At 44.0% G+C, this 26,059-nt stretch overlaps 2 protein-coding genes across 5 annotated transcripts in view; both read right to left on the minus strand.

Moving 5' to 3' along the window:
* Positions 1–777: 777 nt before the first annotated feature.
* Positions 778–25,516, minus strand: LOC144499780 (NEDD4-binding protein 2-like 1). The gene is made up of 5 exons (XM_078222231.1): positions 25,352–25,516; positions 10,062–10,189; positions 9,860–9,948; positions 8,647–8,723; positions 778–2,304 (listed from the first exon to the last, which is right to left on the minus strand). The coding sequence occupies exons 1-5, from the start codon at positions 25,495–25,497 to the stop codon at positions 2,211–2,213; spliced, it is 534 nt and encodes a 177-aa protein (XP_078078357.1). The 5' UTR covers positions 25,498–25,516; the 3' UTR covers positions 778–2,210.
* LOC144499779 (uncharacterized) overlaps positions 10,062–26,059 on the minus strand; it is a 107,965-nt gene continuing 91,967 nt past the window's right edge. For all 4 annotated transcript variants that reach the window (XR_013498896.1, XR_013498897.1, XR_013498895.1 and 1 more), the window contains one exon: positions 10,062–10,189. The gene's annotated coding sequence lies outside the window, so the exon portion shown is untranslated. The remainder of the gene's footprint in view (positions 10,190–26,059) is intronic.

The following is a 26,059-nucleotide window of genomic DNA, read 5'->3' on the forward strand; positions in this document are numbered from 1 at the left end:
TATGCAGATAATGCAGGAGGATAACTTTTGAAGCAGGAGATCAATCATATTTTTCAATGCCGGAGCAGGTGGAAAGGCCAAATGATTTACTCCTGTTCATATTTCAGATGTTGTAACAAAATGATGGTATGGTAGAACAGCAAGCTGGAGGTAGTGGAGGCAGAGGATGTGGGCATGGTTCTATTGCATCCCTCTTTACCAAAGAGGGGGATAATGCAAACATTGTAGTTGAGGAGTGTAAAGTAATGGATGTGATAAACATACAGAAACAGGAAATATTAAAGGGATTAGTATCCTTGAAAGTGAATAAATCACCAGAGTTGGATGAAGGTCCAGTACAGGCCAGTGAGGAGGTCCTCTGATCCACCCTCTCCCTCTACACCATGTGGCCAAAGATGAGGTTTGTGGGGCTGAAGTGCAATCAAATGTTAAGGCACAGCCCTCTCAGCTGTTGGAAAAGAGGCTGCAACCTCTCATTATACATATACATAGACATAAAACAGGGACTCAATGCCAGAGAAAATAAAGACAGTCTGGGAATGCATAAAACAAATTGTTCATCACATGCAGCTGTCACATACCAACTCCACGATGGAGAAATGGAAGACTCGTACTATTGCCAGTCTGGTGTGATATTAGTCTTAACTTCAACCGAGAAGTGTGCATCTTCACGTTTGAACAAGGCTGGAGCTCTGCAGATATATGTGGACTCTATCAACTTCATTTTAAAGAGAATTGGGTAGTGTGAAAGTGTTTTAAGTATCCAACAAAACAAGTGAAAAGCAACAAAATATTTTATTCTTACCACGTTTGGTCCCAATCTATTCACAATATAAAACGTATCTCCATATCGTGGTTAAAAAATACAAAAACGATTATTCAAATCTGGAAATGAAAAGCAACCAGCAGTTTATCATTTTTTTTTAAAAAAGGTTCACTAATGTCTTTTAGGTTGGAAACCTGCCATCTTTAACCCATCTGGTTTGGATGTGAATTCTAGTCAAATACTAACATGGTTAACTTTAACAGTAATCTTCAGCTCTATTGAACTTCTACAATACAAGTGCAGCAGTTTAGGATGACTCAGCACTAGTCATATGGGCAATAAATGCTAGCATTGCCTAAATCCTGAGAATGAATGCAAAATCATTGGAGACAACAGGTATTGGGCCTGAACCACTTTGGAGTTGCAATCAGAGTCGGATTGCCATCCCACTCCTAGTTTCTTACCCAAAATCCCAACCTTCTATCTCAGGCCAAGCAAGATCCGGGCAGTGCAGTGAGTTGGGGGCGGGGAGGGGGTTGGAGAAAGAGTCCCTGTGAGGGTTGAAGAGTTCCTATCTGAGTGTGTAGAGCTGGAGCAGTTTCATGGGGCAGAGAGAGAACCCTGGGGTTCAGGGGGTGGGGTGGTAGCCCCTCGCCATTAATTCTTCTAACTTTTTCTGGATAACTATTGACATAACCTAGTCAGAACAATCCAAAGTTTGCAATTTAAATTACAATTTTCAGATGGTTCCAGTACAGGGCAATTGCCCAGGGGAAGTTAGCACTCAAAGGCCCTGCAAATCTTACCTGTGAACCTCTGGGGGAGCTGGACAGATTCAACAGCACATTTTTGGGGTGTTTCTTACACCCCCCCCCCCCCCCCCCCCCCGAGCTCAAAAGTTACTACCCAATCACATCTGTAATTAGGAGTACAAATTGTTGCACAGACTCTATATACAATTAAAAGACAAAGCAATTGAAAAAATGCATTTTACCATTGCAAATCTTTGTAATGTAACAACCAATATATAAATGCTGGAAAATACCTCCAGGAAATTTTGCATCACAAAGATTTGCTACAATAGTTTCTGGTCCATTGTTTGTGGTCATCTTAAAACATTATATCAAATTGTACTCAGTAAAAATTACTAAGGAATAAAATCTGTTCATCCCACTTGTCATCTTTACATTGAGTAAAGTCCTGAAGAGGTCAATGTTCTGCTTTCTTTTCTGAAATGTCCTTGCGTCAATTTGGAAAAAAACTTTAAAAACAGTTTGTTTGAATTTGTTTAAAATGTTTGTGTTGGATCTATCAATCTTGGCAGGTAGTTGAGGATTTGAACAAGTGTTAAATTCTTCATGTTCTGAGTTTGTTCCCTGGTATTTCTTCTGATCCTCTTCCAAAAAGCGAACTTGTTGACAACTTTATTATTTCAGGCTTCCCTTTAAGCATGTAGCACTTTGTCAAGAGTGATATTCCTTTCATACCGTTCCTTCATTCGTTCAATTGTTTCTCTCGGGACACCATGACTATTTATTCTGCATACATTCACAAAAAATGTATAAAATTATGCAGTCCACTATAACATTGTTAAAGAAAACAAAGAATAAGAATAAAAAATAATAACAGAGGTATACAGCACGGAAACAGGCCCTTCAGCCCAACTCGTCCATGCGGACCAGGTTTCCCGAACTGAACTAGTACCATTTGCCTGTGTTTGGCCCATATCCCTCTAAACGTTTCCTCTGCATGGGTACTTTTAAGATCTTTATATTTGGTATTGGCAAAGATGATAAGGTATAGTTTTAAGTGGGTGTAAATTAATGTTTGTGTGCTTGGAAGGGTAAAACATTTAGTTATATTCATGCTGGACAAATGTATGGGGGTTGGTTAAGTTCCATCTGTGATTCTACTGTGCTTAGGGAGGGTTACGGCATGAATTGTAAATAAACTAGCAGTGGTTGCTTTATCAACTGGGGGCCTGGCAAAGTAAAAAAGCTCATGTTTTAGTTTTAGCTAGCTAGCTACATTGCAGTTGAAGAAGAACAGCAGGGAGTAAACATTCTCAATTCTGCCAGAAGAAAGACTGGTCACGGGCATTCGGCCTCTGATATTCGAGTAAGCGTTCTCCAAGGCGGCCTTCGCGACACACGACAGCGCAGAGTCGCTGAGCAGAAACTGATAGCCAAGTTCCGCACACACGAGGACGGCCTCAACCGGGATATTGGGTTCATGTCACACTATTTGTAACTCCCACAGTTGCGTGGACCTGCAGAGTTTCACTGGCTGTCTTGTCTGGAGACAATACACATCTTTTTAGCCTGTCTTGATGCTCTCTCCACTCACATTGTTTCGTTTCTTAAAGACTTGATTAGGTGTAAGTATTCGCATTCCAACCATTATTCATGTAAATTGAGTCTGTGTCTTTATAAGCTCTGTTTGTGAACAGAATTCCCACTCACCTGAAGAAGGGGCGAAGAGCTCCGAAAGCTTGTGTGGCTTTTGCGACCAAATAAACCTGTTGGACTTTAACCTGGTGTTGTTAAACTTCTTACAGAAGAAAGACTGGACAGGATGGGAGCTGCGAAGTGGCAAACTTCCCATAGAACCAATTACTGTCCAGATAACCAGGGAATTGGGACAGAAAGAATATCTTAAGATGACTGAAGTTAAGAGAACAGAACCCAGGGTATTATTCAGAAGAATTCAAGGAAGAGTAAAGAGTGTTCTGAGTTGAACAGACAATTGCAATAACCAGATTTAAAAGTGGGAAAGCAGATTTCAGTGGTAAAACAAAAGTCTGATGCTATTTTAATAGTCTGGTTTGCGCCCGATTTCTCATCTCGTGATCTTACCAGATAGCCAGTGTGATCGGCCTCGCATTATAATAAATTTAAATAATATATTTAACCTTTTACCTATTATTTAAATTTATTATGCTAATTTGAATGGAATTAGCGAGCCTGGGACAGAATCATCCAGGCTCACTTGCCTCTGTGGCCTCACTGGGGAAGGGTTCTCTCCAGTGAAGATCACGTATGGTCCCCCATCAACAGGGACCAAATGTGATGGCCTCGCCAGTAGAACCGGAGGCTATTGAGGCACCCCCCCGAGATTGGTGGCAATGGGGGGGCTGCCCCTTGGGCAGTGCCAGCTTGGCACTGTCCAGTGGGCACGGCCTACAGGCAGAAATCAGATAGAGTTTTTTTTATTGCACAGTGCACAAGATTGGACTGGTAGCCTCACAGAACAAACAGATCTGAAACTATCCCATTTTCACACCCTTTCTGGACTTACAATTTCTTTGGTAAGATTGCCCTGCCCCCCCAAAGTGGAATGTGTATTTGACCATAGCCAATCTGTGTGCTTAAAGGGACTTTCTGTTACTGAGACCATTATGGCTTAAGATGTATTTTATCAGAAAGGACTATTGTACATTATTTCATGTTTAATAAATCTGTTCTATTCCACGTTTCATAATAAAAGTAAAAGTTAGTCTTTACAGTGATCTTCCCACCCAGTCATAACACTAACTGGGATTGTAAGATACCTTTTATATAACTTGTTATAACAAGGTTATCTTAACATTCATAATATATCAAAATCCACAAGTGTCAACTTGGAAGTACATTCATCTCTGCCTTTGAGCCTCTGTCCAGGATTGAGATAATGTAGTCTCTTATGTTTTACACAGTACCAAGGGAGCATTGTTTTATCACAGGTGCCACATTTCAGATAGGGTGTTAAATGTGACTACTATCCCATTGGTCATGATACTGAACAAGCAACCCAGCATTTGACAGCTAAAATCCCACCACAGCAAGTGGTGAAACTGAGTTCAATAAAAATGGTAACGATGATGAAGACTGTCAAATTATCATAGAAATCCAATGAGTTCAGTATTGATTGGTGTGCTTGAGGGATGGGAGCCTGACATCAGATGGAGTTTAACCCTGATAAATGTGAGGTGATTCATTTTGGTAGAACAAATTTAAATGTGGATTACAGGGTCAAAGGTAGGGTTCTGAAGACTGTGGAGGAACAGAGATATCTTGGAGTCCATATCCACAGATAACAAAGAACAGTACAGCACAGGAAACAGGCCCTTCGGCCCTCCAAGCCTGTGCCGCTCCTTGGTCCAACTAGACCAATCGTTTGTATCCCTCCATTCCCAGGCTGCTCATGTGACTATCCAGGTAAGTCTTAAATGATGTCAGCGTGCCTTCCTCCACCACCCTACTTGGCAGCGCATTCCAGGCCCCCACCACCCTCTGTGTAAAAAACATCCCTCTAATATCTGAGTTATACTTCGCCCCTCTCACCTTGAGCCCGTGACCCCTCGTGATCGTCACCTCTGACCTGGGAAAAGGCTTCCCACTGTTCACCCTATCTATCCCCTTCATAATCTTGTACACCTCTATTAGATCTCCCCTCATTCTCCGTCTTTCCAGGGAGAACAACCCCAGTTTACCCAATCTCTCCTCATAGCTAAGACCCTCCATACCAGGTAACATCCTGGTAAACCTTCTCTGCACTCTCTCTAACGCCTCCATGTCATTCTGGTAGTGCGGCGACCAGAACTGGACGCAGTACTCCAAATGTGGCCTAACCAGCGTTCTATACAGCTGCATCATCAGATTCCAGCTTTTATACTCTATACCCCGTCCTATAAAGGCAAGCATACCATATGCCTTCACCACCTGTGTTGCCACCTTCAAGGATTTGTGGACTTGCACACCTAGGTCCCTCTGTGTTTCTATACTCCTGATGACTCTGCCATTTATTGTATAACTCCTCCCTACATTATTTCTTCCAAAATGCATCACTTCGCATTTATCCGGATTAAACTCCATCTGCCACCTCTCCGCCCAATTTTCCAGCCTATCTATATCCTGCTGTATTGCCCGACAATGCTCTTCGCTATCCGCAAGTCCAGCCATCTTCGTGTCATCCGCAAACTTGCTGATTACACCAGTTACACCTTCTTCCAAATCATTTATATATATCACAAATAGCAGAGGCCCCAGTACAGAGCCCTGCGGAACACCACTGGTCACAGACCTCCAGCCGGAAAAAGACCCTTCGACCACTACCCTCTGTCTCCTATGACCAAGCCAGTTCTCCACCCATCTAGCCACTTCTCCTTGTATCCCATGAGCCTTAACCTTCTTAACCAACCTGCCATGTGGGACTTTGTCAAATGCCTTACTGAAATCCATATAGACGACATCCACGGCCCTTCCTTCATCAACCGTTTTTGTCACTTCCTCAAAAAACTCCACCAAATTTGTAAGGCACGACCTCCCTCTTACAAAACCATGCTGTCTGTCACTAATGAGATTGTTTCGTTCTAAATGCACATACATCCTGTCTCTAAGAATCCTCTCCAACAACTTCCCTACCACGGACGTCAAGCTCACCGGCCTATAATTTCCTGGGTTATCCCTGCTACCCTTCTTAAACAACGGGACCACATTCGCTATCCTCCAATCCTCAGGGACCTCACCCGTGTCCAAAGAAGCAACAAAGATCTCTGAAGGTTGCCACTCAAGTGGATAGAGCTGTGAAGAAGGCCTATAGTGTGTTAGCTTTTATTAACAGGGGGTTGGAGTTTAAGAGCCGTGGGGTCATGCTGCAACTGTACAGGACCTTGGTGAGACCACATTTGGAATATTGTGTGCAGTTCTGGTCACCTCACTATAAGAAGGATGTGGAAGCGCTGGAAAGAGTGCAGAGGAGATTTACCAGGATGCTGCCTGGTTTGGAGGGTAGGTCTTATGAGGAAAGGTTGAGGGAGCTAGGGCTGTTCTCTCTGGAGCGGAGGAGGTTGAGGGGAGACTTAATAGAGGTTTATAAAATGATGAAGGGGATAGATAGAGTTAATGTTCAAAGACTATTTCCTCAGGTGGATGGAGCTATTACAAGGGGGCATAACTATAGGGTTCATGGTGGGAGATATAGGAAGGATATCAGAGGTAGGTTCTTTACGCAGAGAGTGGTTGGGGTGTGGAATGGACTGCCTGCAGTGATAGTGGAGTCAGACACTTTAGGAACATTTAAGCGGTTATTGGATAGGCACATGGAGCACACCAGGATGATAGGGAGTGGGATAGCTTGATCTTGGTTTCAGATAAAGCTCGGCACAACATCGTGGGCCGAAGGGCCTGTTCTATATTCTATCCCCTATCTGTGACTCTTTAACTCCACCTTCAAACTACATGAGTTGACTCTTAAAGCAATTAGGGATGGGCAACAACAATTAATGACAAACATGAAATGCGTTGTTGTCTATTACAAGGGGAACTAAATAGAAAAGTAGGGACGTTTTGCTACAATTGTGTAAGACATTGGTGAAAGTCCTGATTCCATTAATCATCTTAGTCACCTGTTCAGCCAAATCTATGGGGCTCTACCTCAACATTCTGTTCTTCAGGATCATCTCTTTCTACCTCCAGTGAGTCAGCACACCCCTTCATTTTTATTAAATTTGAGATGTATTGGAATTATAAAATCAGAATTTTACTTGAGCACAGAGATGTTCAATTACTAGGGGGCATAGGTGCGAGGGGCAAGTTTTAAAAGAGATGTACGAGTCGGATTTTTTAGAGTGGTGGGTGCCTGGAACACGTTGCCGGGGGAGGTAGTGGAAGCGGATACGGTAGTGACATCTTGACAAGTACATGAATGAGATGGGAATAGAGGATATGGTCCCCGGAAGCGTAGGGGGTTTTAGTTAAGTTAGTTAGCACTGCTGCCTTAGTGTCAGGAACCCGAGTTCGATTCCCGGCTTGGGTCACTATGCGGAGTCTGCACGTTCTCCCTGTGTCTGCGAGAGTTTCCTCCAGGTGCTCCGGTTTCCTCCCACAGTCTGAAAGATAAGGGGGCATAACTATAGGGTTCGTGGTGGGAGATACAGGACGGATATCAGAGGTAGGTTCTTTACGCAGAGAGTGGTTGGGGTGTGGAATGGACTGCCTGCAGTGATAGTGGAGTCAGACACTTTAGAAACATTTAAGCGGTTATTGGATAGGCACATGGAGCACACCAGGATGATAGGGAGTGGGATAGCTTGATCTTGGTTTCAGATAAAGCTCGGCACAACATCGTGGGCCGAAGGGCCTGTTCTGTGCTGTACTGTTCTATGTTCTATGTGCTGGATAGGTGCACTGGCCATGCTAAATTCTCCCTCAGTGTATCTGAACAGGCGCCGGAGATTTTCACAGTAACTTCATTGCAGTGTTAATGCAAGTCTACTTGTGAAACTCATTGAAGACTATAAGAACAGTAAGTACACAGATTCACTCCAAAGCTTCCCCCGTATGAGAAAATATAATAAACAGATTTTAAAAACTGGGGTTTTGTTCAAACAGATAGGAGTTTCATAGATGTGCTTAAAGTAAAGAAAGGGACACGACAGCTGGAAACAAACTGGTTTCAGTAGTTTACGAGTCTAGAATAATAGGTCATAGATTTAAAATATTTGTAAAGATTTAGAAAAAGCAAGGAAAATTGTTTGAGGGATTGTGAGGCAATGAAATTCACAGTCAGTGGTTGCAGCAGAAAAGATGACAATATTCAAGATTGATTTGATAGGTGAACGAAGGATAATAGGGTAAAAGCATATGGGAACAACAAATAAATGGGATTAGGCACTATTTGCTTATATGGAAGATTGGGCCAAATGGTCTGTTTACCACTTTTTAAACATCTATGCATTTCTGTATATCAAAAATGGGTTTAGATGTTCAATGGAATACACCTTTAGCTATGATTACCGTTACCTTTCCTCCTATCCATCATACAAGCGACCAGAGGTCACACTATTTTCACAACACAAATGCCATTCTCAAAGATGAAGCAATTAGAAGATTTAAATAAACCTGGTTAATTTTCTAATGTCAAATTTCCAGGGTGTATCTGGTTCTCTGAACTTCACTTCATAACCGTTCTCTCGTGCCTGTTGATGACAAAATAGTAATCGACAGTTTAAAATCTGGAGAGCTAACCTAATACTTTAGCATTATTTCCATTTAAAATCTTTGCCTCATCATCCTTAGAAACTTCATGAAAATCAATTTGAACAAAATATGTAGGGTTAATAGAATGAGACTTTTTTGTCTTTTGTAACAATATGTTTCTAACATTACAGTACAATACACCTACCCGTCAGCCGAGAGTGAAATATCAGCAGGAAATAACTGCTAAAGCAAACATAGAGAGCTGTTAAACATTCTTGGACTACTGCCTTCATGGTCTGAATGCAATCTACAAAAAGTTATGGGTTGTCTTGAGAGTTAAGATTCCTTAAGCAAAGGGGAGCTGAATCTAGGAACAACTACAGGAACAAATGTGAGCTATTTTAAAGTTAACTTTATTTATTAATCACAAGTGGGCTTACATTAACACTGCAATGAAGTTACTGTGAAATTCCCCTAGTTGCCACACCCCGGCGCCTGTTCAGGTCAATGCGCCTAACCAGCACGTCTTTTGAACACCTGGAGAAAGCCCATGCAGACACGGAGAGAACATGCAAACTCCACATAGACAGTGACCCAAGCCGAGAATCAAACCCGGGTCCCTGGCGCTGTGAGGCAGCAGTGCTAACCACCGTGCCGCCTCTGTTGTTTTGCCTCTCTGCAGTTATATACTTCTATTTTCTCAAGTTTTTTTTCAACTTAAACTGTTTTAAGTATTTCCTAATCCTTCATGCTAAATTCATAATATTTTTAAAACATAAACACCAATTAAAAGAGCAATAATAATCTGCAGCTTTGTGTAACAATAAAATGATTGAACACAGCATTCAGCTGCGGATTATAAGATTTAGGAGCTGGAGTAGGCCACTTGGCTCCTCGAACCTGCTCTGCCATTTTGATAAGCCTACAGCTAGTGTAAAGAAAAAAAATCAAGCTTCCATAAATGATATAAAAATGGTTTTAAATACAAGCTTAAATGGAAACAATAAAAAGATCACAGAATTCTGCAAATCAAAAACAGCAAGCAGATTTTTAAAAGCATTGTTTTAAATAACCTGGTTAGTCGTATCCATCAATATTAAATACTGAAGAAATGAGTTCAAAATCTAGATCATACCATATTCGCATATGGTTTCATTTCCCAGGCTTCAATGTTGGTATTGTCTATAATAATTGGAGACTTCCCTTGTCTCATGGCTGATCGGGCTGGAAGGAGATCCATTATATACATGCATTAGATGAAATGCAATAAATGCAAAATTTTTCAAATGTAATTTTTTAAAAATCAGAATACCACAATGAAGAATTTCAGTATTCACCTCTTCCGTGATTCCATTCATGAGCTTCATCAAGTAAGTACTTCTTAAATAAATAGGAGCCGTCTTGTCGGATGAAGTAATCATCGGTACTCAATATCACTGCACCAGGAAACTGGCTTTTTAGATTCCTGATAGAATGGGGAGGGGTGGAATGAGAAATTAGAAGAATCAACCACTTAGCAAATCCACTCCTTACATCAATCTACAACATTAGACAAACCAAACCCCGACATAAACAAATCACTTGGAAAATCATTTTCCTAAACCCCTGAGAATGGAAATGGAGTCTGCATCCTTCAGATTTGAGAATGGTCTTTCTTTCCAGTCTTATGTGGTCAGTCTTTCCCCGGATCTGGCTCAGTCTGGAGAGGTGCCTGCCCTGTACAGTGGCCATGATGTGGAGATGCCGGCGTTGGACTGGGGTAAACACAGTAAGAGGTTTAACAACACCAGGTTAAAGTCCAACAGGTTTATTTGGTAGCAAAAGCCACACAAGCTTTCGAGGCTCTAAGCCCCTTCTTCAGGTGAGTGGGAATTCTGTTCACAAACAGAACTTATAAAGACACAGACTCAATTTACATGAATAATGGTTGGAATGCGAATACTTACAACTAATCCAGTCTTTAAGAAACAAAACAATGGGAGTGGAGAGAGCATCAAGACAGGCTAAAAAGATGTGTATTGTCTCCAGACAAGACAGCCAGTGAAACTCTGCAGGTCCACGCAACTGTGGGAGTTACAAATAGTGTGACATAAACCCAATATCCCGGTTGAGGCCGTCCTTGTGTGTGCGGAACTTGGCTATCAGTTTCTGCTCAGCAACTCTGCGCTGTCGTGTGTCGCGAAGGCCGCCTTGGAGAACGCTTACCCGAATATCAGAGGTCGAATGCCCGTGACCGCTGAAGTGCTCCCCAACAGGAAGAGAACAGTCTTGCCTGGTGATTGTCGAGCGGTGTCCATTCATCCGTTGTCGCAGCGTCTGCATAGTTTCCCCAATGTACCATGCCTCGGGACATCCTTTCTTGCAGCGTATCAGGTAGACAACGTTGGCCGAGTTGCAAGAGTATGTACCGTGTACCTGGTGGATGGTGTTCTCACGTGAGATGATGGCATCTGTGTCGATGATCCGGCACGTCTTGCAGAGGTTGCTGTGGCAGGGTTGTGTGGTGTCTTGGTCACTGTTCTCCTGAAGGCTGGGTAGTTTGCTGCGGACAATGGTCTGTTTGAGGTTGTGCGGTTGTTTGAAGGCAAGAAGTGGGGGTGTGGGGATGGCCTTGGCGAGATGTTCGTCTTCATCAATGACATGTTGAAGGTTCCGGAGGAGATGCCGTAGCTTCTCCGCTCCGGGGAAGTACTGGACAACGAAGGGTACTCTGTCCACTGTGTCCCGTGTTTGTCTTCTGAGGAGGTCGGTGCGGTTTTTCGCTGTGGCGCGTTGGAACTGTTGATCAATGAGTCTAGCGCCATATCCTGTTCTTATGAGGGCATCTTTCAGCGTCTGTTGGTGTCTGTTGCGATCCTCCTCATCCGAGCAGATCCTGTGTATTCGGAGGGCTTGTCCGTAGGGGATGGCTTCTTTAACGTGTTTAGGGTGGAAGCTGGAGAAGTGGAGCATCGTGAGGTTATCTGTGGGCTTGCGGTACAGTGAGGTGCTGAGGTGACCGTCCTTAATGGAGATGCGCGTGTCCAAGAATGCAACCGATTCCGGAGAGTAGTCTATGGTGAGCCTGATGGTGGGATGGAACTTGTTGATGTCATCATAGAGTTGTTTCAGTGATTGTTCACCATGAGTCCAGAGGAAGAAAATGTCATCGATGTATCTAGTGTATAGCATCGGTTGAAGGTCCCGTGCGGTGAAGAAGTCTTGTTCGAACCTGTGCATGAAGATGTTGGCATATTGAGGTGCAAATTTGGTCCCCATGGCTGTTCCGTGTGTCTGGATGAAGAACTGGTTGTTGAAGGTGAAGATATTGTGGTCCAGGATGAAGCGGATGAGATGTAAAATTGCATCTGGAAACTGGCAGTTGTTGGCGCTGAGCACTGAGGCCGTTGCAGCAATGCCATCGTCATGGGGGATGCTGGTGTAGAGTGCCGAGACATCCATTGTGACGAGGAGCGCTCCTGGTTCAACTGCTCCATGTGTGCCGAGTTTCTGTAGGAAGTCCGTCGTGTCGCGACAAAGGTTCTTCGTACAATGGGTTTCAGGATGCCCTCGACATAGCCGGAGAGGTTCTCGCACAGGGTCCCATTGCCCGATACGATGGGACGGCCGGGTGTGTTTGCCTTGTGTATCTTCGGGAGGCAGTAGAGATCTCCAACGCGGGGAGTACATGGGATGAGAGCACGGAGGGTGTTCTGAAGGTCCGGATCAAAGGTCTTGATCAGAGTGTTGAGTTGACGGGTGTGTTCTTTGGTCGGATCTGCAGGTAACTGTCTGTAGTGTTCCTCGTTGTTGAGTTGTCGGTACACTTCTTTGCAGTAATCCGTTCTGTTCAGTATGACGATGGCCCCTCCTTTGTCTGCTGGTTTGATGTCAATGTTGCGGTTGGTCTTGAGAGCGTGGATGGCGTTACGTTGTGCTTGGGTGATGGTGAACAATCACTGAAACAACTCTATGATGACATCAACAAGTTCCATCCCACCATCAGACTCACCATGGACTACTCTCCGGAATCGGTTGCATTCTTGGACACGCGCATCTCCATTAAGGACGGTCACCTCAGCACCTCACTGTACCGCAAGCCCACGGATAACCTCACGATGCTCCACTTCTCCAGCTTCCACCCTAAACACGTTAAAGAAGCCATCCCCTACGGACAAGCCCTCCGAATACACAGGATCTGCTCGGATGAGGAGGATCGCAACAGACACCTCCAGACGCTGAAAGATGCCCTCATAAGAACAGGATATGGCGCTAGACTCATTGATCAACAGTTCCAACGCGCCACAGCGAAAAACCGCACCGACCTCCTCAGAAGACAAACACGGGACACAGTGGACAGAGTACCCTTCGTTGTCCAGTACTTCCCCGGAGCGGAGAAGCTACGGCATCTCCTCCGGAACCTTCAACATGTCATTGATGAAGACGAACATCTCGCCAAGGCCATCCCCACACCCCCACTTCTTGCCTTCAAACAACCGCACAACCTCAAACAAACCATTGTCCGCAGCAAACTACCCAGCCTTCAGGAGAACAGTGACCAAGACACCACACAACCCTGCCACAGCAACCTCTGCAAGACGTGCCGGATCATCGACACAGATGCCATCATCTCACGTGAGAACACCATCCACCAGGTACACGGTACATACTCTTGCAACTCGGCCAACGTTGTCTACCTGATACGCTGCAAGAAAGGATGTCCCGAGGCATGGTACATTGGGGAAACTATGCAGACGCTGCGACAACGGATGAATGAACACCGCTCGACAATCACCAGGCAAGACTGTTCTCTTCCTGTTGGGGAGCACTTCAGCGGTCACGGGCATTCGGCCTCTGATATTCGGGTAAGCGTTCTCCAAGGCGGCCTTCGCGACACACGACAGCGCAGAGTCGCTGAGCAGAAACTGATAGCCAAGTTCCGCACACACAAGGACGGCCTCAACCGGGATATTGGGTTTATGTCACACTATTTGTAACTCCCACAGTTGCGTGGACCTGCAGAGTTTCACTGGCTGTCTTGTCTGGAGACAATACACATCTTTTTAGCCTGTCTTGATGCTCTCTCCACTCTCATTGTTTTGTTTCTTAAAGACTGGATTAGTTGTAAGTATTCGCATTCCAACCATTATTCATGTAAATTGAGTCTGTGTCTTTATAAGTTCTGTTTGTGAACAGAATTCCCACTCACCTGAAGAAGGGGCTTAGAGCCTCGAAAGCTTGTGTGGCTTTTGCTACCAAATAAACCTGTTGGACTTTAACCTGGTGTTGTTAAACTTCTTACTGTCTGTACAGTGGCCTCAGGGCTCCGATCAACAAGTGGTGAGCCACATTTTTCACACTGGTTAAATGGTGGCTGGTTCGTCAAATCTGATCAGCAGGTAACACCTCATATATAAAACAGAAAGTTTACAGCCACATGGGTTGCAAGGTGATGTTTCAGGAAATTATGCAATTACAAGGTGGGTAACAAAACAACTAATGTTGGTTCAAGAGCAAGTCTGAATGTTATTCTCCACATTTGTGGAGAGGGTAAGTAAGTGTCTCCATATTGAAGAAAATATATGCTTGCCCTGGAGATGGTATAGTGAAGGTTCACTAAATTGGTTCCAGGGATTGAAAGGGGAGCTATAGTGATGGAGGATTCTATCATGAGGGGAACAGGACTAGTTTATAAAGTTTATTTATTAGTCACAAGTAAGGCTTACATTAACACTGCAACAAAGTTACTGTGAAATTCCCCTAGTCGCCACAGTCAACGCCTGTTTGGGCCAATGCACCTAACCAGCACGTCTTTCAGACTGTGGGAGGAAACCGGAGCACCCGGAGGGAACCCAGGCAGACATGGGGAAATGTGCAAACTCCACACAGACAGTGACCCAAGCCGGGAATTCACAGTGAGGCAGCAATGCTAACCACTGTGCTACCCCGGGTAGCATTATTTTGGCAAAAGATAGCATCGTCCCAAAATTTGGGTCCTCTTTACACTGATCATTTCAACCCAGATACATAGGTACAGTACTAATCAGTAAAGGTGATAATCCAAAAAGAATAACAAGGAACAGTGCAAAATTGGTATTCCTGCACAGGTCCCAGACTCACCGGCTGAATCCATTCTCTCCTTGAGCCAAAATACTTTTTTCCCTTTCTTCTTTTCATTATAACACTTTATAAACCACCACTATGTAATCCAAATGGCTGTGAAATGTCTGGTTTATGTAAGTGTTATCTGCTTTGCTGTCCCACCTACTAGTTAAACAGTGAGAGAAATTTTGCTTGCTGTTCAGTAACCAAAGCTCTATAAAATGCTCAGTCCTCCAGTTTAGGATTTGTGTTAGCTGATGTAGCAATCATACCCATAAATTATCTCCAACTTTCAGAAGAAAGGTCCATTGTTAACTCACGTAATTAACAAAGTTGTTTTTTCTTTCCTTCCTCTTAATTACAGGTTGCAAACGTATTTCATTTCAACTATCAGTTCTCTATAATTGTGGCCATGAACATTGCAAAAGATATTTATACCTTTATGGTTCTGGCATGAAATCAAAAGTACCAAGAGCTACTTAGAATGATAGAATATTACAGTACAAAATCAAATCATTTAAACTGAGGCTAATAGTCCAATTTTGTCCCACACTCCGATATTTTCAACATAACTGTAGACTAGTCCTCTTCAAATAAGTGTTTTGCTAAAAGAAAAATACTGCAGATGCAGGAATCTGAAACAAAAACAGAAAATCTCAGCAGGTCTGACAGCATCTGTGGAGAGAGAATAGAGCCAACGTTTCGAGTCTGGATGACCCTTCCTTCATCACAAAAGTCGAAATCTCATCCTTTTGGATGAAAGGTACCTGCCAGTAACCTCTGGATAAGTCATGTTTGGCAATAAAAGTTGATTGTCCTTTTCTTTGATCCACAGTAGTACAATATCTCCACTCCTCAATCTGCTCTGATGAAGGGTCACCCAGATTCGAAATGCTGGCTCTATTCTCACTCCACAGATGCTGTCAGACCTGCTGAGATTTTCCAGCATTTTCTGTTTTTGTTTCGTGTTCAGTTGCTTTTTGATAGTCCCTAAGGTATCCCTTTAGGTTGTGTTCTAAATTTTAACAATGCTATGTGCCAAAAAAATCTAATTTTCCCCTTTAATTCTTTGCCAATTATATTAGGTCTATGAATTACAGTTGTTGTTTCTCCCTCCCAAATCCCTCATACTACCTGTTTTAGATCTCCCCTTAACCTTCACTGTTTTAATCCCAGTTTCTCCAATTTCTCCACATAACTGAAGTCCTTCATCCCAGTATCATTCTCGTAAACCCCGCTCTGTAACTTCTCTAAGACTTTGACTTAAAGTGTTCTGCCCAGAATTATACCCAATTCTCCAGCTGAGGGCCAACCAATGATATGCCATGAATTAGCATAGCTTTTTTGATTTTATATTCAGTATCCCTATTCCAATTTCCCTACACAAAACCAAGTACACTTTCTTGACCACCTTATCAACTTAGCAGTCAGTGACTAGTGGGGTTCCACAGGGATCTGTGCTAGGACTCCAACTGTTCACATTGTACATTAATGATTTGGAAGAGGGAACTAAATTTATATCTCCAAATTTGCACATGATACAAAGTTGGGTGGGAGGGTGAGCTGTGAGGAGGATGCAGAGATGCTTCGGTATGATTTGGACAGACTGAATGTGTAGGCATATGCTTAGCAGATGCAGTATAATGTGGATAAATATGAGGTTATCCACTTTGGTAGCAATAATAGTAAGACAGATTATTACTTGAATGAGTGTAAATTGAGAGGTGAATACTCAGCAAGACCTTGGTGTCCTCGTGCATCAGTTGCTGAAAATAACATAGAACAGCACAGTACAGGCCCTTCGGCCCTCGATGTTGTGCCGAGCTTTGTCCGAAACCAAGATCAAGCTATCCCACTCCCTATCATTCTGATGTGCTCCATGTGCCTATCCAATAGCCGCTTGAAAGTTCCTAAGTGCGCAGGTACAGCAGGCAGTAAAAAAAGCAAATGGTATGTTGGTCTTCATAGCGAGTATAGGAATAGGGATGTGTTATTGCAATTGTATAGGGCATTGGTGAGGCCACACCTGGAGTAATGTGTGCAAGTTTTGGGTTCCTTATCTGAGGAAGGATGTCCTTGCTATAGAGTGACTACAGTGAAGGTTTACCAGACTGATTCCTCATATGACAGACCTGCCATCCCAAGAGAGACCAAGTCAGTTAGGATTATATTCACTGAAGTTTAGAAGAGTGAGAGGGGATTTCATAGAAACTTATAAAATACTAACAGGTTAGACAGGATAGATTCAGAAATAATGTTCCCAATGGTGGGGGAGTCCAGATTTAGGGGTCATAGTTTGAGGATAAGGGGTAAACATTTTAGAATAGAGGTGAAGAGAACTTTCTTCACACAGTTGTAGAGTCATAGAGGTTTACAGCATGGAAACAGGCCCTTCGGCCCAACTTGTCCATGCTGCCCTTTTTTTTAAAACCCCTAAGCTAATCCCAATTGCCCGCATTTGGCCCATATCCCTCTATACCCATCTTACCCATGTAATTGTCTAAACACTTTTTAAAAGACAAAATTGTACCTGCCTCTACTACTACCTCTGGCAGCTTGTTTCAGATACTCACCACACTCTATGAAAAAATTGCCCCTCTGAACACTTTTGTATCTCTCCCCTCTCACCTTAAACCTATGCCCTCTAGTTTTAGACTCCCCTACCTTTGCGAAAAGATATTGACTATCCAGCTGATTTATGCCCCTCATTATTTTATAGACCTCTGTAAGATCACCCCTCAGCCTTCTACGCTCCAGAGAAAAAAGTCCCAGTCTATCCAGCCTCCCCTTATAACTCAAACCATCAAGTCCCATTCAGTAAGCTTTAAGGTACTGATGGATAAAGATAAGTGTAGTCCTCAAATTAGGGTGCTAAATTGGGAGAAGGCGAATTACAACAATATTAGGCAGGAACTGAAGAATGTAGATTGGGGGCAGATGTTTGAGGGCAAATCAACATCTGGCATGTGGGAGGCTTTCAAGTGTAAGTTGATAGGGATTCAGGACCGGCACATTCCTGTAAGGATGAAGGATAAGTATGGCAAATTGTGGGAACCTTGGATAACGAGAGATATTGTGAGCCTAGTCAAAGAGAAAAAGGCAGCATTTGTCAAAGCTAGGAGGCTGGGAACACACGAAGCAAGTGTGGAATACAAAGAAAGTAGACAGAAACTTAAGCAAGGAATAAGGAGGTCTAAAAGGGGTCACAAAAAAGCATTGGCCAGCAGGATTAAGGAAAATCCCAAGGCTTTTTATACATATGTAAAGAGCAAAAGGGTAGCCAGGGAGAAGGTTGGCCCACTCGAGGTCAAAGGAGGGAATCTATGCGTGGAGCCAGAGGAAATGGGCGAGGTATTAAGTGAGTACTTTGCGTCAGTATTCACCAAAGAGAGGGACTTAATGGGTGATGAGTCTGGGAAAGGATGTGCAGATAGTTTGAGTCATGTTGAGATCAAAAAGGAGGTGGTATTGGGGTTCTCGAGAAACATTAAGGTAGACAAGTCCCCAGGGCCTGATGGGATATACCCCAGAATACTGAGCGAGGCAAGGGAGGAAATTGCTGGAGCCTTGAGAGAAATCTTTGTATCCTTATTGGCTACAGGGGAGGTACAATAAGTCGTCTCACAACACCAGGTTAAAGTCCAACAGGTTTTTTTGGTAGCACAAGCCACAAGCTTTTGGAGCGTTGCCCCTTCATCAGGTGAGTGGGAGTTCTGTTCACAAACAGGGCATATAAAGACACAAACTCAATTTACAAAATAATGGTTGGTAATCAAGTCTTAAGGGTATAGACAATGTGAGTGGAGAGAGGGTTAAGCACAGGTTAAAGAGATGTATATTGTCTCCAACCAGGACAGTTAGTGAGATTTTGCAAGCCCAAGCAAGTCGTGGGGGTTACAGATAGTGTGACATGAACCCAAGATCCGGTTGAGGCCATCCTTGTGTGCGGAACTTGACTATCAGTCTCTGCTCAGCGATTCTGCGTTGTGTGTCGTGAAGGCCACCTTGGAGAACGCTTACCCTAAGATCAGAGGCCGAATGCCTGTGACCGCTGCAGTGTTCCCCAACAGGAAGAAAACACTCTTGCCTGGTGATTGTCGAGTGGTGTTCATTCATCCGTTGTCGTAGCGTCTGCATGGTCTCCCCAATGTACCATGCCTCGGGACATCCTTTCCTGCAGCGTATCAGGTAGACAACGTTGGCCAAGTTGCAAGTGTATGTGCTATGTACCTGGTGGATGGTGTTCTCACGTGAGATGATAGCATCCGTGTCGATGATCCGGCATGTCTTGCAGAGGTTGCTGTGGCAGAGTTGTGTGGTGTCGTGGTCACTGTTCTCCTGAAGGCTGGGTCGTTTGCTGCGGACAATGGTCTGTTTGAGGTTGTGCGGTTGTTTGAAGGCAAGAAGTGGGGGTGGGGGGGATGGCCTTGGCGAGATGTTCGTCTTCATTGATGACACATTGAAGACTCCGGAGAAGATGTCATAGCTTCTCCGCTCCGGGGAAGTACTGGACGACAAAGGGTACTCTGTCCACCGTGTCCCGTGTTTGTCTTCTGAGGAGGTCGGTGCAGTTTTTTGCTGTGGCGTGTCGGGACTGTCGATCGATGAGTCGAGCACCATATCCTGTTCTTATGAGGGCATCTTTCAGCGTCTGGAGGTGTCTGTTGCAATCCTCCTCATCTGAGCAGATCCTGTGTATATGAGGGCTTGTCCGTAGGGGATGGCTTCTTTAATGTGTTTAGGGTGGAAGCTGGAGAAGTGGAGCATTGTGAGGCTATCCGTGGGCTTGCGGTACAGTGAGGTGCTGAGGTGACCGTCCTTGATGAAGATGCGTGTGTCCAAGAATGCAACCGATTCCGGAGAGTAGTCTATGGTGAGCCTGATGGTGGGATGGAACGTGTTGATGTCACCATATAGTTGTTTCAGTGATTGTTCACCATGAGTCCATGTGCTACCAAATACACCTGTTGGACTTTAACCTGGTGTTGTGAGACTCCTTACTGTGTTTACCCCAGTCCAACGCCAGCATCTCCACTACAGGGGAGGTCCCAGAGGACTGGAGAAAAGCCAATGTTGTTCCTTTGTTTCAGAAGGGTAGCAAGAATAATCCAGGTAATTACAGGCTTGTGAGCCTTACATTCGTGGTAGGGGAAAGTATTGGAGAGGATTCTTCGAGACAGGATTTATTGGAAATAAGTGGACGTATTAGTGAGAGGCAACATGGTTTTGTGAAGGGGAGGTAGTGTCTCACGAAGTTGATCGAGTTTTTCTAGGAAGTGACGAAGATGATTGAGGGTACAGCAGTGGATGTTGTCTACATGGACTTCAGTAAGGCCTTTGACAAAGTCTCTCATGGCAGACTGGTGGCAGAAGGTGAAGTCGCGTGGAATCCGAGGTGAGCTGGCAAGGTGGATACAAAACGGGCTCGGTCAAAGATGGTATTTGCTACCAAATAAACCTGTTGGACTTTAACCTGGTGTTGCGAGACTTCTTACTGTGTTCACCCCAGTCCAACGTCGGCACCTCCACATCGGTCAAAGAAGTCAGAGGGTAGCAGTGGAAGGGTGCGTTTCTGAATGGCGGGCTGTGACAAGTGGCATTTCTCAGGGATCAGTGCTGGGACCTTTGCTGTTTGTAATATATATAAATAATTTGGAGGAAAATGTAACTGGTTTGATTCGTAAGTTTGCGGATGACACAAAGGTCGGTGGATTTGCAGACAGCAATGAGGACCATCAGAGAATACAGCAGGATATAGATCAGATGGAGACTTGGGTGGAGAGATGGAGTTTAATCTGGACAAATGTGAGGTAATGCATTTTGGAAGGTCTAATACAGATAGGAAATATACAGTAAATGGCAGAACCTTTAAGAGTATTGATAGGCAAAGGGATCTGGGTGTACAGGTCACAAAGTGGTAATGCAGGTGGAGAAGGTAGTCAAGAAGGCATACGGCATGCTTGCCTTCATCAGCCGGGGCATTGAGTTTAAAAATTGGCAAGTCATGTTGCAGCTTTATAGAACCTTAGTTAGGCTGCACTTGGAATATAGTGTTCAATTCTGGTCGCCACACTACTAGAAGGATGTGGAGGCTTTGGAGAGGGTACAGAAAAGATTTACCAGGATGTTGCCTGGTAAGGAGGGCATTAGCTATGAGGAGAGGTTGGAGAAACTTGGTTTGTTCTCACTGGAACGACAGCGGTTGAGGGGCGACCTGACACAGAGTAGTGGGTGCCTGGACCCGTTGCCGGGGGAGGTAGTGGAAGCGGATACGGTAGTGACTTTTAAGGGGCATCTTGACAAATACATGAATAGGATAGGAATATGGTCCCCGGAAGGGTAGGGGGTTTTAGTTCAGTCGGGCAGCATGGTTGGTGCAGGCTTGGAGGGCCGAAGGGCCTGTTCCTGTGCTGTAATTTTATTTGTTCTTTGTCCCGATAGCATCCTAATAAGTCTTTTCAGAGGGTGGTGATTGTGTGGAATTCATTACTACAGAATGTAGTTGAGACCAAAGTGTGATTTCAAGAAGCAGCTCTTGGGGTTAAAGGGATCAAGGGATATGGGGGGAAGGCGGGGTCAGGGTATTGAATTTGATGATCAGCCACGATCAAAATGAATGGCGGAGCAGGCTCGAAAGGCCTACTCCTGCTTCTAGATTCTATGTTGACAGACCACATTTAACTTAGTTGGTAACACTCTTTCCTCTGAGTCAGAAGGTTGTTGGCTCAAGTCTCACTCCAGGGTTTGAGCACAAAATCTAGGCTGACATCCTTTGCAGTACTGAAGGAGGTGCTATCTCTTAGATGAGATACAAAACCAAGGTCTAGTCTGACTTGCAGATTGACATAGAAGATCCCCTGGTATCTGGCACGCAGGACAATATTTATCTCTCAAATAAATCACTAAAAAATAGCCCATCTTAACAATGGTTACATTTCAAAAATTCATTGAGTGTGAAGCACTTTGGTGGTTGTGAAAGGTGCTATATAAATGCAAGTCTCTCTTCCCCCTGCCCTCCCCCAAAGATTTGTGAACATGTTGTCAAATCCCACTGCTCTTGCGCCCCAATCAATTTAGTTTCACTTTGATTATATTATATTTCAAAGTTGTTCCTCCCAATGTGCATCATTTCACACTTCTTCACATTAAATTGTATCCTCCATGTCACCAGTACTTCAACGTCCTCTTAAAATCCATTACTAACTTACTTGCCCTTTAGCACATTGCTAAGTTTTGTGTCATCCAAAAAGTTTGAAATAATACTCCCATACTCAAACCCAAGTAAACCTATATCCAAGAAAAGCAATGGTCCTAATATCAATCCCTGGGGCGGATCCCACTTCACACTTCTCTCCAGTCAGAAAAATATCCATTAATAACAACACTCTGTCTTACAATTTTAACACCACATAGTCCCATTTTCTGGTAAGTTGTATTCTATCAAGTGTCTTTTCAAAGTCCAAATATTCAACAACTACTGAACTACCATCATCAACTTTCTCTGTTACTTCAAATAATTTAATCAGGTTCATCGCACATGCTTACAAATCTATGCTGGTTGCCCCTCTAACTCTCGTCAGCCTTCTCACCCCAATTGTTTTTAACCCCATCTATGGTAGGTTGTTAATATTTCAGAAGTTCTTGGGAATCTATTTATGCTGTTTCTTTATTTACATTTCACACTAAGTTCAGCTCTATATTTCATGGCAGAAACATACTTTTCTTTCCCAACAAGTCAAACTTATATAGCATCTTTAACATGGAAAATACTTAAGGTGCTCCCAGCGACATCAGACAAAAATGGATGCTTAGACAAAGGAGATAATAGGAAGAGGTAACCAAAAGATTGGTTGAAGAGGTGGACTGTAAGGAGGGCTTTAAAGGAGGAGAAGGATGAGGGCTTTAAAAAGGAGTGTAAGCTAGAGGGTAGGAATTTGAGTGTGGAATCTAGACCACTGATGACATGGCTGCCAAGAGTAAAGCAAAGGGAAAGGGGCTGGACATAAGACCAGAGTGAGGAGAATGTAGAGGAGGCTACAGAGATCACTATGATGAGGTTAAACACAAAAATGAACATTTCATATTTGAAGCATTTGGTGGCTGAGGACCGATACAATTCAGCAAGGACAAGAATGATAGAGGACTGGGACTTGGTGATGTACAATATTGGCAGCAGAACTTTAGATTAAGTTTACAAAGGTTCAGAATGTGTCATGACTGCATTGCAATGGTTGGATTTGAACACAACAACGGCATGGATGAGACTTTTACGATGCTGTACTACTATTCAGAATTTTATGACTATAAATTAACATATGCATTGCAAACTGCTTCTCTACTGCTCCATAATATTTGTAAGATGAGCTTTGCAGTATTAGGCATTGCAATAGAAAAATTACTAACTTCACTCTAATCTCATACAGATTGCATTGGCTTCCTGCTGATTAGTGTCAGAGTTGAATCACGTGGCCTCATTATGACAAAAATGCATCTTGTTCTACCAGTCTTAACATGCTACCACTTTGCTTTGATAGAAACCAGTGAGATTCTGTTAAGCTGGTTAGAATCTCACAAATACATGATCTGATGACTATCGTGTTGCTTGTGTTTCCTATATTAGAATACTGACTATACCTGAAAAGTACTTTATTGGCTGTGAACTGTTTTGTACTTTCTTGAGTTTGTGAAAGATGCTCCATCATAGAATCCCTGCAGTGCAGGAGGCGGCCAACAACCCTGTACCGACAACAATCCTGCCCAATCCCTGTAACCCACATATTTATCCTGCTAATCCCCCTGACACTAAGGGGCAATTTATCATGGCCAATCAGTCTAACCTGCACATCGTTGGACTGTAGGCAGAAACCGGAGCATCCAGAGGAAACCCATGCAGACAGGGGGAGAATGTGCAAACTCCACTCAAGGCCAGAATTGAACCCAGTTCCCTGGCCCTGTGAGGCAGCAGTGCTAACCTCTGTGCCGCCCTATATAAAACCAAATCTTTCATTTCTTTTCAATCCTCTAAGAACTTTGTGCTACTCAGTGGTAGAAGAATCTGGTACATTAGGGTTAACCTGGGACTGAGTACAGTACCACCCACTAGTGATGTAAGGTTACACCTGACCGAGAGCGGAATGTAGTGGTGTGTACCTAGCAGTATAGAGCTAGGTAACATGCAAGTCTGCTAATGGAGTACTCTCCATACCTGTACCCTCTACTGTAAATATGTACATAGTTCAGTAATGCTAAAAAAGACTTCTTGGTAACTTCTCCAAGATTGCTTAATGGTGTTTAAGCAGTGGACACCACAGGTAGTGACAAAACAACACACCTTAAAATCTACCTTTTCTGAGCTTCTGGTTAGTATCCTAATATCTGGTCTGTCCTGGCCACAATTTGCTTGATAGTACTCCTATGAAGCATGTGGGTCATTTTATTAAAATATTGGGGCGGCACAGTGGCACCATGGTTAGCACTGCTGCCTCACAGCACCAGAGACCCAGGTTCACTTCCTGGCCTGAGTCACTAGTAAACCACTGTTAAGCTTATTGCCTGTGTGTGTTTGTGACATGCCTGGGCATGCCCCTGCCGGCCCTGCCCGAGACTCCTCCCCCCTGATCCAGGTATAAAGGTGACTGCTCCCAACCCCCCCCCCCCCCCCCCGCCTCAGTTGCTGGACCAGTTCATCAGCATGGGTGTGCTCCAAGTCTTTTGCGAAAAGCCTATTTGTTCTTGCATACAAACTAGTCTTTGCTTGATTGATAGTGCATCAGTCACTGTTGGTGCGGGGTTTGCACGTTCTCCCCGAGCCTGCGTGGGTTTCCTCTGGGTGCTCCGATTTCCCCCCACAGTCCAAAGATGTGCAGGTTAGGTGAACTGGCCATTCTAAATTGCCCCTTAGTGTCAGTGGGGACCAGCTAGGTTAAATGCATGGGGTTACAGGGATGGAGCCTGGGTGGGATTGTGGTCAGTGCAGATGCGAAGGGCCGAATGGCCTGCTTCTGCACTGTAAGATTCTATGATTCTAAATGAGTCCAGAATAGATTTGGAATCTTGAAGAGAGTCAGATCACAATATTTGCACTTTTGAAATTCACATCTGCTCATAGTGATTTCTGGAGTTTGAAGTCACTGATTACAGAAATAAGAAACCTATGTAACCAACAAGTGGCAGATGGGCTGAAGGGGAAGTAAACATCTTTGCCATACACCAATAGTGTGTATGCTTCTGTCCGAGTACAAATGAGGCTCCTGCAACAGTTCAATTTAAATATTACAACATTTTTCATTTTTTTTAAAATCAAATGCTATTTGAAGTTTCACAAATCTTTAGATCAGAGCCCCTGTGAGCTCCAACTTCTGTACAGTGAAACAAACCCCAGGAAACAAACTGGCTGCCTCCGGAACCAGCTTTCTGTTGCAGGAAGCTAAAGGGGTGGGTTCAATTTGGGCAATCTTACAGATCTTTGTTGTTTGTTTCCCAAATGCTGGTAGAAGAAAGTTGCAGTGTCGGCATCGCAAGGAAGGTTTGGAGTTGAAAAACAAACCTGGCTAAAGTGGATTTCCCCGATCCCGGCAGTCCCCTCAGCAAATAAACATATTTTCTCTTCTGGGGACCACCCTTGCGGCGTCTGCGGCCGCAGTGCTGCAGGCTCAGGTGCTGAAAGGACTGCGCCAGAAACTCCGCCGACATTCCGCCCAGTGGCCGCCGCTCGGGCACCGGGACAGATTTTAAAAAGGCGACTTTAAAAAAAAACTATTTATTTAGGAAATGACGCAGGGTTGTTATCACGGGAGAAAAGCAGGGTTTTTTTTTTGCTCTGTATTGATTGGGAGCTCGCTTCCTGCTTCCTTCTGTCTATATGTAGAGCAGCAATCCCTCAAAGACCAGGGGAAATTGGTGTGTGTGTATACACTGCTGACCCATTTCAACATCGGGAGCCAGCTTCGCTATTTTGTTATCCATGGCGGATTCCCCCCTTTTGTTTTGTGACAATTTCAGGGAGCTGGAAATATAGTCAACGAAAGGGAATTGGATAAATACTCGTGTGTGGGAGCGGGAAATGAGAGATTTAGGGATAGGGCAGGACAAAACGACTTGTTGGGTACAGTGGCTGTCTTCTGATACAAAGCTGAGCGGAGCATCCCCCTTCTGTGATTGTGCACATCAGCCAATTGCAAAAATCAGCAAGCAGCATTCTTACATCATTTTAAACAGTCACTATATAGCTGCAACAAGGATGGACCGGCTCACA

This window comes from Mustelus asterias, chromosome 10 (assembly GCF_964213995.1).
Source record: "Mustelus asterias chromosome 10, sMusAst1.hap1.1, whole genome shotgun sequence".
NCBI classification, from domain to species: domain Eukaryota; kingdom Metazoa; phylum Chordata; class Chondrichthyes; order Carcharhiniformes; family Triakidae; genus Mustelus; species Mustelus asterias.

Coding starts and splice junctions, on each gene's coding strand:
- LOC144499780 (XM_078222231.1), bottom strand. CDS start 25,497: ATGTCGGCGGAGTTTCTGGCGCAGTCCTTTCAGCACCTGAGCCTGCAG. Junction 10,190..25,351: donor GGGAAATCCACTTTAGCCAG/GTTTGTTTTTCA, acceptor CCATTCTATCAG/GAATCTAAAAAGCCAGTTTC. Junction 9,949..10,061: donor TGAATGGAATCACGGAAGAG/GTGAATACTGAA, acceptor ATCTCCTTCCAG/CCCGATCAGCCATGAGACAA.